The sequence below is a fragment of the Podarcis vaucheri genome, assembly GCF_965113315.1.
Source record: "Podarcis vaucheri genome assembly, chromosome: 2".
Lineage (NCBI taxonomy): Eukaryota > Metazoa > Chordata > Lepidosauria > Squamata > Lacertidae > Podarcis > Podarcis vaucheri.
In genome coordinates, this window is record NC_138760.1 from 48,296,313 (window position 1) to 48,309,453 (window position 13,141).

At 45.4% G+C, this 13,141-nt stretch overlaps 1 protein-coding gene across 13 annotated transcripts in view; it reads left to right on the forward strand.

Annotated features, from left to right (window-relative positions):
* The window catches only part of CACNA1A (calcium voltage-gated channel subunit alpha1 A), a 256,547-nt gene that overhangs the window by 14,099 nt on the left and 229,307 nt on the right, over positions 1–13,141 (forward strand). For all 13 annotated transcript variants that reach the window (XM_082214686.1, XM_082214683.1, XM_082214682.1 and 10 more), the window contains one exon: positions 4,450–4,757. In XM_082214686.1, the coding sequence (XP_082070812.1) occupies positions 4,513–4,757 (245 nt within the window). In that variant the 5' untranslated portion in view covers positions 4,450–4,512. Of the gene's footprint in view, positions 1–4,449; positions 4,758–13,141 lie in introns of those variants that run through there.

The window sequence follows — 13,141 nt, forward strand, 5'->3', positions numbered from 1 at the left end:
AGTGGTACCTCGGGTTACATATGCTTCAGGTTACCTACGCTTCAGTTTACAGACTCTGTTAACCCAGAAATAGTACCTCAGGTTAAGAACTTTGCTTCAGACTGAGAACAGAAATTGTGCAGCGGCAGCAGGAGGCCCCATTAGCTAAAGCGGTGCTTCAGGTTAAGAACAGTTTCAGGTTAAGAACAGACCTCCGGAACGAATTAAGTACTTAACCCAAGGTACCACTGTATATGTATATTTACTGAAGAAGCAAAGCAGCATTTTGAAGTACGTCCAGGAATATTATTTAAATTATACTGTTATCAACCAACAGTATATCGCTTCCTTTGGATTAATTTAGGGTACAAAATCCTAACTGGATTTTCGGTCATCAGTTCCAAGAATATTTCCACCTGTGCTTCTTGCTCTCTGACTGTTTATCCCCACCCCCCAACCACCAGTATCTCAGCAACATTATGTCTCTCAGCCCCAACAATGGGCACTTTCAACCATCCAGATAAAAAAAAAATCAAAGCCAACATTGTGTTTTCCTCTCTTTGAAGATAAAGGACTAGTGGGGACAGATGCTCATCTCCGAGCTTCCTTTTAATTAACATGAAGATAAAATATCAGCTTCCCTTGCGCAGGTGGTGACATGCACCAACAAACGGCCTCCCTCCTCGGACATTCTGCCTGGTATCTTAGGACCACGTACAGTGGATTGGGAAAGCAGAGGGAGGGGGGGGGGAAACGCAAGCCAGAGTTGGGGTAGTTGAGGTGGAAATGGAACAGCAAGCCTTGATAATATTGCTGTCGGCCTGGAGCAGCCATTCTGTCCACAGGAGAGATGGGAAGGGAAGCAGAGCACACTCCTCCCTCAGCTCCGCTGCGGAAGGCCAGCTCCATCGGGCCTTCTCTCCCACAAGTGTCACCTGTGGGCAGCCCTTCCGCCAGACTGCCTCAGCGGGAGAGCTAGGAAGCAGGGCCGGAAGCCCAGCTCCTTCCATCAGGCACCTCCTATTCTTGAATTGTGCCAGCTGGCCATTAGAAGAACAATTGTTTGAGAATTGGTGCCTGAGTTTGATTTCTCCCCCTCCCTTATGGGTTGTGTTTTCTTAAATTGTAAGCCACGTGTGGGCAGGGCCTGTCTTGTTTTAATTAATTGCACGTAAGCCACTCAGGGGAGCCATTTTGGCTGAAGAGTGGGGTATTAATGCTCTGTATAAATAAAATGAAATAAAATAAATATTTTGGAAAGGGAAAAGCAGGGTTTGTCGGCTGACTGGATTTAAAGGAGAGGGAGAAATCAAGGGGATGCTTTAATGACGTTATTGATAAGAGGTTGTGGGTGAGACAGAAGATTTATATTTTAGGCATAGGTGAATTTATGCATAGATTCTGATACGTCTCTGGACTTCCCCACCCAGCAATAGGGGTGTAGACATAGAGGAGTAAGAAGAAAGCTTTATAGATCTGAGAGAGAGGATGGTAGAAGCCTTTGAAACCTCTGCTAAACACTATGGATTGGGGAGATGTTCTATATTCAGATCACCCCCCTCTCAGCTATATGAGAGAGGTGCTGAGTAAACTATTCTGAAGGCAGGAAACTATTCTGAAGACAGTCACGGTTGGGTGGGTGGAGAAGTGGCAAGAGAGAGAAAATTACTGCTGAGTAGCCACAATTTTTGGGGAACAGGGATGTGAAATCTGGGTGGCCACTTGGCAAAGAGAACAGTACTCCCACAACCATAATTGTTGTGCTGTGGCTACTGAAATTCTCTCTTCTACACGGAGATTTGGGGTGAGGTGTCATCAGTACAGTAGTGATGCCCAGCTCTATTTCTCTGTAACATCTGGATCAGGAGAGGCCATGCAATCCCTGGTATGGTGCCTGAATATGCTGGTGGGCAGGATGAGGGCCAGCAAAACTGACTCGTGAATCCAGGCAAGATGGAGGTGCTGTGGGTGATCGGTCCCCAGGTCGAGATAAGCAGTCAATTGCCTGTTTTGGTTGGGATTGTACTGTCAAGGATTATTTAGCTGTAATTCCTGCATTTCAGAGGGTTGGGCTAGATGATCCTTTAGGACCCTTCCAACTCTGCAGTTCTATGTGGCTGTTCCTCTATCCATCTCTGTCACTAGAAGCCCAGGTGATCTCACTGGAGTGTTTTTTGCCAGCTTCAGCTGGTAAGAGACTATCACTATTCCTGGACCATGGTAGCCTGGCCACTGTTGTCCATGTGATGGTAACCATGGGTAGGCAAACTAAGACCCGGGGGCTGGATCTGGCCCAAACGCCTTCTAAATCCGGCCCGCAATCGGTCCAGGAATCAGCGTGTTTTTACATGAGTAGAATGTGTGCTTTTATTTTAAATGCATCTCTGGGTTATTAGTGGGGCATAGGAATTCTTTCATTTTTTCCCCTTCAAAATATGGTCCGGCCCCCAACAAGGTCTGAGGGACAGTGGACTGGCCCCCTGCTGAAAAAGTTTGCTGACCCCGGCTCTAGACTCAATGATTGCAATGCACCCTATGTGGGGCTGCCCTTGAGACTGACCCAGAAACTGCAGCAAGTGCAAAGTGTGACAGCTTGACTGCTTACTGAGGCAGACGACCACCATTATACTACGCTGCTGCTGCAAAATAAAAATCACTGGTTGCAGGTTAGCTACTGGGCTGTCTGCTGCACAACAGTACTTCCTCTCCTTGTGTACTGCCCCCATTTTGTTCCCCTTCCCCTAACTCTCCAGAGTATATCTGGGGTGGGGGAGAGCAGAGGGAGAGGAAGTCCCGTTGCACAGGAGAAAACCCTTGTACTAATGGGGCAGCTTCGTTGGATGCAGCCCTCAGTGCCCTTCTTGGAGGGAATAGCTTGCTGGAACGCTGAGCAGGTCCCACTTGTCTTCAAATGACATTTCAGATCACTGGCTTGTGTTGTCGTGGGACTCAGGGAAACTAATGAGGAAAAGAGAGCAATGTAAAGTATCAGGAGAGACTGAAATGAATTTTGAGGGCAGAGTTGTAAGTGGAACAGCTTGTCAAATTTTCCATCTGGCGGTGGGATAGTCAAAGGTACTAAGCTAAGGCACTGCAGGTAGTGCCTTCAACAAAAGAAGAGTGGCAGATGAAGATGATGGAGTTTGCAAAACTGGCGAAGCTGACAGGAAAAATCCGAAACCAGCGTGATCAAGTATTCCAAAAGGACTGGAGTAAATTTATACGATACAGTGGATGCTCGGGTTGCGAACGTGATCCGTGTGGGATGCACGTTCGTAACCTGCAGTGGCGCGTCTGCGATTTAGCGCTTCTGCGCATGCGCGACCGCCAAAACCTGGAAGTAACCTGTTCCGGTACTTTCAGGTTTCAGCAGTCTGTAACCTAAAAAAACACAACCTGAAGCATCTGTAACCCGAGGTATGACTGTATTTGAAAGATTACTGTAAGCAATTAACATCACTAGCAGGGTTATCTGAAGACTTGTAATGATAAATTTTCTATCTTTCTATATTTATTTAAATTTTGAGCCATTTTGTAATGAGTGTAATTAGAACTGGAAAACGTACAAAATGCAATGATATAAAGGTGAATTTTGAAAGCCATGAGGTTGTGGGGAAGGAAGTCGATAAGCTCTAAAGAGGCAAAGTGGTAAAGTGGATAATGACGATGGAGAATGGTGCTGTATTGGGTAGGATTTGGAGCTAGCAGGGATGACCAAGTAATTTATTGCTCTTGAAAAAGTTGATTCCCTTTGCTGTGTTTTATTATTTCTCGGTGATGAGAGTGCCCTCTTGTGGCCAATACTTATTTAGACAGCTATGGCAGGTGCTGCAATGCCTGGGTGAGATGGCAGTTATGTGGTTTGGGGATGGGTGATTGTTGTTTTTTTTCATAGCAAGCTAAGAGACAGTCTAGGGCCTGATGTTGGGTTTGTACTGGCAATAGAAATTCCCTCGAGGCCTAATTATCTTTTGTTTATTTTTAGTTGCTGTACAAAATCTCCCAAGGGCTACAAACAAACCAAAAAAAGAACCAAAAGCCCAATTGCCGTCCAGCTCTGAAGACAAAACCCAGAATCCTCTCTGCCTTCTCATTCTGACCTCCCCACTCTTTCCAACTTCCCTCCTGTCAGCCGTACAAGACTAACACGGACAAGCACCTGGGATTGGGAGAATTCCTTAACGTTATTCCACATATAAACCAAACTCTGCCCTCTGAGAAGAAACAGCTTTGTTCATTCACAACTCCCTAATTTATTACCTTAGATTACTTACAGGCCTGTGTAGATAGAAGTGGATGGATAGCTTCTCCTAACAAATTAAGGGAGTGTTCTGAAACAGCCAGGGACTTGGGTGGAATTGCTTTGAGTGAGGCAGTTTGAAAAAAGAGAGCCTATATTTCTATGCAGCCACTATATCTAGCCAATCTGTTTCACTTTTTCTTTTCTCTCCTTGTGTTCTGTGTCCACAGCTACCCCTTGGGCGGGCAGCCAGCCAGGCAGAAACCTCTGGGGTCTCCACCCAAGTCCCATGGATGGCGAGGCGTGCTGTGGTCCGAGCATCCCTTCTGTCCCCTCCCAGCTACTATGAAGCCGTGCACGATGGGCGTGGGCCTACCAGCCCCGAGTACCCTTTCCTTGGCAGCTGGTACCACTACATGGGCCAGGAGCCCCTCTCGTACAAGCGGCGTGGAGGCGTGGTGGATCACCGTGACATCATCATGGCTCATCAGGCCCACAAGATCCACAACACACCCCAGGCACAGCGGAAGGAGTGGGAGTGAGTATGCTCAGATTCTGTTGTTGAGCTGTAGCTGTTCCTGAGTTTCTCTCAAGTAGGCCTGAAGCCATGCCACTTACTGCCTGCCTCCTCCCTCCCCTCGCTGGAGAGCTCCCCAGGTCTGTTCTTTCCATACTCCACTGCTAGGCACACACTCCAAAGCCCCTGCCAGGCCTCTTAACTTTCCCTCCTCTTCATGATCTTCTACCTATTTGTGACTCCTTCATTGTTCTGCTGATTCCTGTCATTCTGTACCAACAGCCCTTGTCCAGACAGCAAGAAGACCTGTTCTTCTTTCTCTCCTTTGTTGCTGATGTTCTGATGCTTCCCAGGATTTCTGCTGGATGAATCCGGCTCTGGTACCGTACTGGGGACTAAACCCTATAACTCTGCTATGTTTGTTCCTTTTGAAATAGGATCTTGACATTCTGCACTTCTGGTGGCTTGTGCTGTTGATTTTAAGAGTGGTGCCAGCAGGGGTATGAAACACTTGCATATGAGCTCTGAAGTAAGCCCCATTCCCATTTAGTTCAGTAGGGCTCCCCAAGAATGCCACGTACAAGATTGCAGCCTAAGTTATACATAGTATTGCAAGACACACCGTTTCTGCATAGTTCAAGGACACATTAAAACATGCATGTAATAGATAAGACAATGAAGCTACACAGCCAGACATTTGGGCTTTCAAAGAGTTCCAGTGATTAATAAGCAAAAAGAGGCTCCTGTAAGTTTCTGATGAAGTGGGCTCTGCAATAGTATTTGCCACAATTAACCTGTTGGTTTTGGGGAGGGGGTCCCAGGGATATGCAAACCCCTAAACATTTTGTGAATCTAGGTTTGGCCTCATTGAGGGGCAGTATTTCAATATGAGTAGGAAAATGAGAGTACCCCTAAACATTTTTAAAGAAAAAAAGCACTGCATTTAAGTTTACATTACGAACTGACTGCAGACATCGCCTATTGGTTTTTGAATCACATGGAAAGACACTAATACTCAGTTTACATACAGACTAGTTAATTTCCCCAGGGAACTATTAGGGTTGCATTAAAAGAATTTCCCTGTGCCTATGGCTGCTCTCTTCACTGGCCGGTAGTCTAGATGGACCAGAGACCCCTCTTTAGTCCAGGCAGGATTATTAAGTATCATTTATTAGGATGGCAGGAATAATGCTAGTACAACCTACTTTAGGTCAGTGAAAGCCAGTTCTGAATCCTGAATCTGATCCACTAGTTGAAGACAAGTGGGCTGGCCATCTTGAGATAATCTGAGGGAGGCAGATATTTTTCCTGTTGCAGGCCCTGTAACACATGTGACCAGAAAAAATGGCCAAAGCAAGGGGGAGCATGGCTATACCTGCACTCCTTCGAACATATTTGCACAGGGCTCACATGTGTTCATACACTGCACCTGTCCATTGCAGGTTTCACTTCATCCTAGTCTTCTATTGTCCATGTGGCTGATAGAAGACTTTGGGGACCAGAGTAGACATGGCAGAATTCCCACTGTCAATGCAGGTGTCTTAATTGGAAGGCACACTTTCCCCCTACAGAACATCACCCATATTTCTGATTTTTGTACAGTTGTACAATTCAAGCTGGCCATGTGACCCAGAAGTGTCTGCGGACAGCGCTGGCTCCCGGCCTCTAGAGTGAGATGAGCGCACAACCCTACAGTCTGTCAAGACTGGCCCGTACCGGCAGGGGTACCTTTACCTTTACAATTCAAGCAGCCCAAGCAGCTTCTGTGGCTTTAGAGATTAATTGACCTTCAGGGTAATTATAAGGATGCTATAGGTAAAAGGTAAAGGACCCCTGGAGGATTAACTCCAGTCCAGGCTTATTCAACCTCGGCCCTCCAGATGTTTTTGGCCTACAACTCCCATGATCTCTAGCTAGCAGGACCAGTGGTCAGGGATGATGGGAATTGTATTCTCAAAACATCTGGAGGGCCGAGGTTGAGGCAGCCTACTCCAGTCAAAGGTGACTATGGGGTATGGCGCTCATCTCGCTTCAGGCCGAGGGAGTCGGCGTTTGTCCACAAACAGCTTTCCGGGTCATGTGGCCATTGTGACTAAACCGCTTCTGGCACAACGGGACACCGTGACGGAAGCCGGAGTGCAAGGAAATGCCGTTTACTTTCCTGCCACAGCAGTACCTATTTATCTACTTCTACTGGTGTGCTTTTTGAACTGCTAAATTGGCAGAAGCTGGGACACAGCAACAGTAGTTCACCCTGTCACACGGATTTGAACTGTTGACCTTCTGATCGGCAAACCCAAGAGGCTCAGTGGTTTAGACCACAGTGCCACCCATGTCCGTATAAAGGATGCTATAGATAAGTACATGAGACAGAAGACTTGATAGGCTTGTTGGTTAAAATCTGGGTGTTAGGGAGGTGACTTATCATTGCTGCAAAGTCCAAGGAGGTAGGCCAGTGGGGTCACATTACTTTGCTGTTTAGAAAAGCATTGCTGTGAAGATTTATCCTTACTGCCCAAGCTCTGTTTGGTTACCAGTGGTCAGGAAACACAAAGGGTCTTTTCACTCCGAGTTCCTTTTGGCTAGGGAGACGTGGTGCCAAGCTATGTGTGAGGTTAGTCATGTGTTTATACAATCATGCTTAACCTAGATGATTTGAAGAAAAAGTTGCAGTGGGCCCCCCAGTCTGGAATGTGACTCTGAGGCTTTATGCCTCCTCCCCTTGCTGAAAACCACTCCCTCCTGGCAAACAGCACCAGTCAGGAGGTGAAGAATTTCCAGCATCAAAAAGGCAAGGACCACCCAGTTGAGATCAAGATTGTGTTCCAGATCAGGGTCTCATGCCTGCTCATCTCCAATCAGCCAGGTTAAACATGCTGGCTTAAACATGAGAATAACACAGAGCACACATAGTTCGGCTCTCACTTACAGGGCTACCCTTCCCCTGATAAAAAGGGAACTTAGTCCAATCTGATTGTTGCACAGAGGGCCAAATCCTGGGAAACTAAGGGCCCGCATTGCTTCTTGGGAGCCCATTGTGGAGGAATCCCCCATCTGAGCCAGAAGCCCCAAGTTAATATTGACACTGGCGCTCCCCAACACCCCCGCACTCCCTCATTTTCTTTCCAAGCCATTTCCTTTTTTTGCTGCCTCCAAGAAAATCCCATCTTGTTGCCTTGGAAACGCTGATATCTCTAGCAGAGGACTATAGTTTTACTGAGGGCTCAGCCGGCTTGCCTGGGGGTGGGGAGGATCAAAATTGAGGGAAAGGGACACCCCCTTGCTGGGGAGTGAGACAAAACAACAACAACACCCTGCTGTAATGTGGGACTCAGCTGGCACTGGAGAAAGCTGCAGTGACAACCATTGTGAGGCTGCGATGCAGTTGGTACTCCATAGCCACGTACAGGGATTTCTTGCATAATGTGTGGGTGGGGATAGACCGAGAGCATGGATGTCAACTGAGCAGAGAATGCTTCCGTCTCTCTGCCTCGGCATAGTGCTTTAGCACAGGGATTCCCTGAACACCATCCCACCCAGATCTGAAATGGATAGTGCCTTTCAGATTTGCACTTTAAAAACAGCTTGTGGGACATATGAAATGTTTGCCCAAGTGAAGTCAGAATGGCTTGGTGATTTGCTTGTGTAACAGTAGAGGCCTTTCTGCTCCCTGTTATGAATGCTATACCAAAAGCATTTTGCATCCTTACCACCAGCATTTCCCCCCACTGGCAGCAAGTAAAAAACTCCCCCCTATTTGGATTGTGTATGTTTGGCACATCCGAAAGGTAATAAATATGCTTGATGACAATTTTGGATAAGTGACACTGCAGCCAGGAAGTGGTATCTATCTCTGCACTACAGTGAGGACCTTTCCTTATGCTGTGGATTCTTACAGTAGACGCACTCTATATTTGACACTCTATATATTTGGCACACTCTATATTTTGATAGGAACAGTTATGTGATGAAATGGACCCAGTTACTTTAAGCATGGTAACTATTGTAATTATCATTGGTACAGCTAATGGCCAGGCTTTATTTGCAATGCTGTCTTCTGTGAGCAGAAAACATGTTTTTTTTTAAAAAAAAAATCTGTGTGATGGGCTCAAAGTATTGCTGTTGGAGCAGGTGTTTTTTAATTTCACTCAGCAGTTAGTTGATTGCAAACCACAGTCTTTTTGAAAACATTGATAAATTTCAACTGACTTGGAATTATTTCCTTAGGTGACAAGTCATAATTCATGAACTTATTATTAGAAACTTGAGCTGCAGTGTGTATAGTTTACACTGGGACTTAAATATCAAAGTAACAAATTGCAAAATGTCGATTGATGAATTAAGCAAAATATGAAATGGCAAGAGGATTTGAAATGCCCCTTGGGAAGTTTCCAAGTGAACTGTGAATTTCCATTTGAATGTAAACATTGACACACACACACACACACACACACACACACGTGGCGGAGTGGGGGATTGAGTCTAGCACTGCTATAGAAATGCATCCTTGGTCTTTATTCAAATAGATTGAGAGGTAGGGTGTGTGTGTGTGTGTGTGTGTGTGTGTGTGTGTGTGTGTGTGTGTGTTTACAGGGTCATGGGGGAAGGAATGGACAAATCAATTGGATCTGATCTTAAAATAGTCTAGGATCACCAGATAATTCAGGCTTGACAAGGCGTGGCTGTCACTACCTTCGCTAATGGAGACTAGTGAGGCCCATCATAGGGTGGAGAAATTCTGGGCCATTTCTGGTCTGCGTCTGGGGTGTGGTAAGCCTCCCTAGAGATCAAGCACAATCATCTGATGAAATAAAAATGTTTCTTCCCCCGCCTGCCAAACATGCATATGTGTGCTCACACACTGCCAAGATCCAGACATAATTCTAGCATTGTTCTCTCTGGGGGCTTTTTGCCCCAAAGATGTATTGAAAGAGACATCCATAGAAACATATGCGTACTAAGGATTCTTCTCTTGCTACTACAGCGCTGGGGCCACAATGTGGTGTCCATGAATGCCATGCTGCCCTCAGACACCAGTCTTGGTGCCTGTCAAGGCCCCCTGACCCTCCCAATTTATATTTGTTCTTTTTGGCAGGGGGAGGAAGAGCTCTTTGGTTTTGTTTTTCCATGGGTAATGTTGGGCTGGGAGGCAAGCAAAATGCAAGTATTCAAACAGCCAACCCTCTTTACCTCCTTTTCTCCAGAATGCTTCTGGTCCCCAGGTGAGGGTGCTTTGCTTGCTTATTTTTTGTTGGTTTGCTGTGAGTTTTGTCTGTTTTTCTTCTTCTTTGAGAATGTTGTCTGCCTAGTTTGCTTGTTTGGGCTGCTTGTTGGAGGGGTGTTTTGCCTGCTTTGTCTTTTTGTTAAACTGGGGTTATTTCTTATAGGCTATGTATAGGGGTTTCACTTGTCTGGAGAGTGGGGCGGGGGCGGGGAAGGAGCACTGCCAGTTTTGACTTCTGTGAAATGGGCTTTTGTGGTGTCCATGGTAGTTTCTTAGATTTTCAAATGTGCTCCGGGCCCAAAAAAGGCGGGGCAGCTCTGATCTAGAGATTCACATTGCTGGATTTAGATAGGCAACTTTGTACTGTTATTAATTTGTACTTTGCTAAGCCATAGATTAAAGTAAACCATGGTTTAATGTGTTTGAGTGCTTTGCTGCTACTGTGCACTTGCTTGCTTTTCAGGGGACGAATCAGGCTTGTGGCATATCCAAATCCAGGCTTGTGGCTTGTTTCTCTTTGCTTTTGGCTTACCATTCGTTTGTTGTTGTTGTGGGGGTGGTTGTTTTGAGGAAACAACTGATAAGCCTGGGTTCACATGTCACAGCGAGCTAGACTCTTCTTTCCTTCCCTGTGCGGCAGTCGGGAGTGGGGGAGGAACAAAAGTGCTCATGCACATTAAATCATAATTTATTGTAAAAAAATGGTCTAATGTTGCGTGCAAACCAGGCCAACGTCCCTCTACACATCTCCCCCCTGGCCTTTATTTTCTATGCATGTGCTTTTTCTTATCAACTTCTAAGATTGTTGAGCTATGATGTTCTGAAATCCATGCCTTTTGTCCGGCTGTCCTTATTCCTCCCTTGTTGAGCAGTTTTGTGATTGCTTTTCCCTGGCTGTCTGCAGTCATTGTGTTCTCAGACAATTCCTCCTTGTTTGTCATCATCAGTTGTAAAATAGGTAATCCTCAGGTAGCTTGTCGGACCTTCTGTCGCATGCATATGTTGGCAACTTTCTAGATTTTTCTGTTGCCTGTTAAGTGAGTGTATGTCCACCCTCCACTCTGTCAGATTTAGGATTTGCAGAGTTTTGATGCAAGGGGTTGAGAGAGACAGAAGAGCAACTATAGCTGTTTGCCGCCTCTTAACCTGTCAGCTGGGAGGGGGAAGACAGTGAGGAGCATACCAGGCAGAAAGGTTGCAAATGGAGGCTTTGTCTAATTGCTGAATTCTCTTTTAAAGCCATCCAAGCTGGTGAGTGTCACTGCCTCTGGAGGGAGCAAAATGCATGGTTTAATGGTGTGTTGCATAAATAAGTACTTTCTTTTGCCTGTCCTGAATCTTGAAACATTCAGCTTCATGGGATGACCATGTATTATGAGAGAGGGAGAAACACTTTTCTCTATCCACTTTCTCCATGTCATGCATAATTTTATAAATTTCTGTCATGTCACCTCTTATTAGCCTTTTCCCTAAACTAAAAAGTCCCAAATTGTGTAACCTTTCTTCATAGGGGAGTCACTCCATCCCGTTGAACATTCCGGTTGCCCTTTTCTGAACTTTTCCCAACTCTAAAATACCCATTTTGAAATGAGGTGATCAGAATTGTACACACAGTATTTCAAATGTGGGTGCGCCATAGATTTGTATCGGCATTGTGATATTGGTAGCTTTTATTTTCAATTCCAAATGATCCATAGCATGGAATTTGCCTTTTCCCACAACTGCTGCACACTGGGTTGACATTCTTTGAGTTCTCCACTACAACCCTGGCCAGACCCCATGAGCATATATGTGAAATTAGGGGGGTTTGCCCCTCCATGCATACCCTCCAACATTTCTCCAATGAAAATAGGGACATCCTAAGGAAAAGTGGGACATTCCGGGATCAAATCAGAAACCAGGACGCCTTCTTTAAGTAAGGGACATCCCTGGAAAATAGGGACACTTGGAGGGTCTGTCCATGCATCAATATAAACATTTGTTTATGTTGAACTGCCTTTGCTAGTTTACAGCCCATTCACCCAGTTTGGAGAAATCCTTCCCCATCCCTTTTCATATTAACCACCCTTTAGTATCAGCAACAAACTTGGCCGCCTCACTGCTCACCCCTAACTCTAAATCGTTTATGAATTAGTTAAAAAGCACAGGTCCCAATGCCAATCCTTGAAGGACTCCACTTGCTGTCCATCAAGAGAACTGCCCATTTATTCCTACTCTCCACTTTCTGTTACTTAACCAGTTGCTGATCCATAGGTCCCCAAAGTTGGGGGGGGGCCCTTGCTTCCTGTTATAGCTGCTGACACTGTCACTGTTTTTACACGATGGACCTTCAAAAACACTTCTCTGCATATTAACACTGCAATAAAATGCTTTCCTATGTCCAGCACATGGGGTAATGTCTAAGTATTGTTGTGACAATTGTTTTTTGCCAGCTTCTCCTATGACCGATGCCACCCAGGTTTTGTTTACTCCCTTTAAAAGCTACCTCCTAGTCATGTACTTCGCCCCAACCATTATGCTAAAATGTTTCCCCTGCAGTTTAATGCCTTTAATAGCACAGGGCATGAAGGCTGTGATGTGAAGCAAGTTACAATGAGAATATCCTGGTTGTGTGAATGTGCGTAGACCTTGCGTTTGAGATAATCATTTCCCCCCCACAAATAAACTTCTTGCTCCTTGACAATTTCCTGCAAACCCACTGGGTGGCACTCATGTTCTCCCACAAACTGATTAAATAATCTGTGAGAGGTATTTCTTGAGCTGATACAGGGAGGCCATTAAGCAATCCATACAGTTTTCTGGTCATTCCAGAGACTAGAATAACAGATTGCTCATGGTCCGTTGGTGGGGTCACAGACTCCTGGGATCCTCTCTCTGGCTGTTGATAACTGTGCATCTCAACTAGCAAGCTTTGGTCATACACAATTTAATGGTATATACCGTACTCTAAATTGATAGAGTGATATATTTTACATACTAGCTTACTTGTGTTGGTGAAAGAGCATCTAATTTGCTCTTTTGGATAAACATGAGATTGAAGCCCACTGATTTCAATGGGTGTATTCTTGTGTATGACTTTGTCAAATCCAACCCATTGTGTCAATTTGTATTTAAACCATACATCCCCCGACTCACCCTGAATTCAAACTCATTCAGTGTTTATTGGAATTTCAAGTACCTC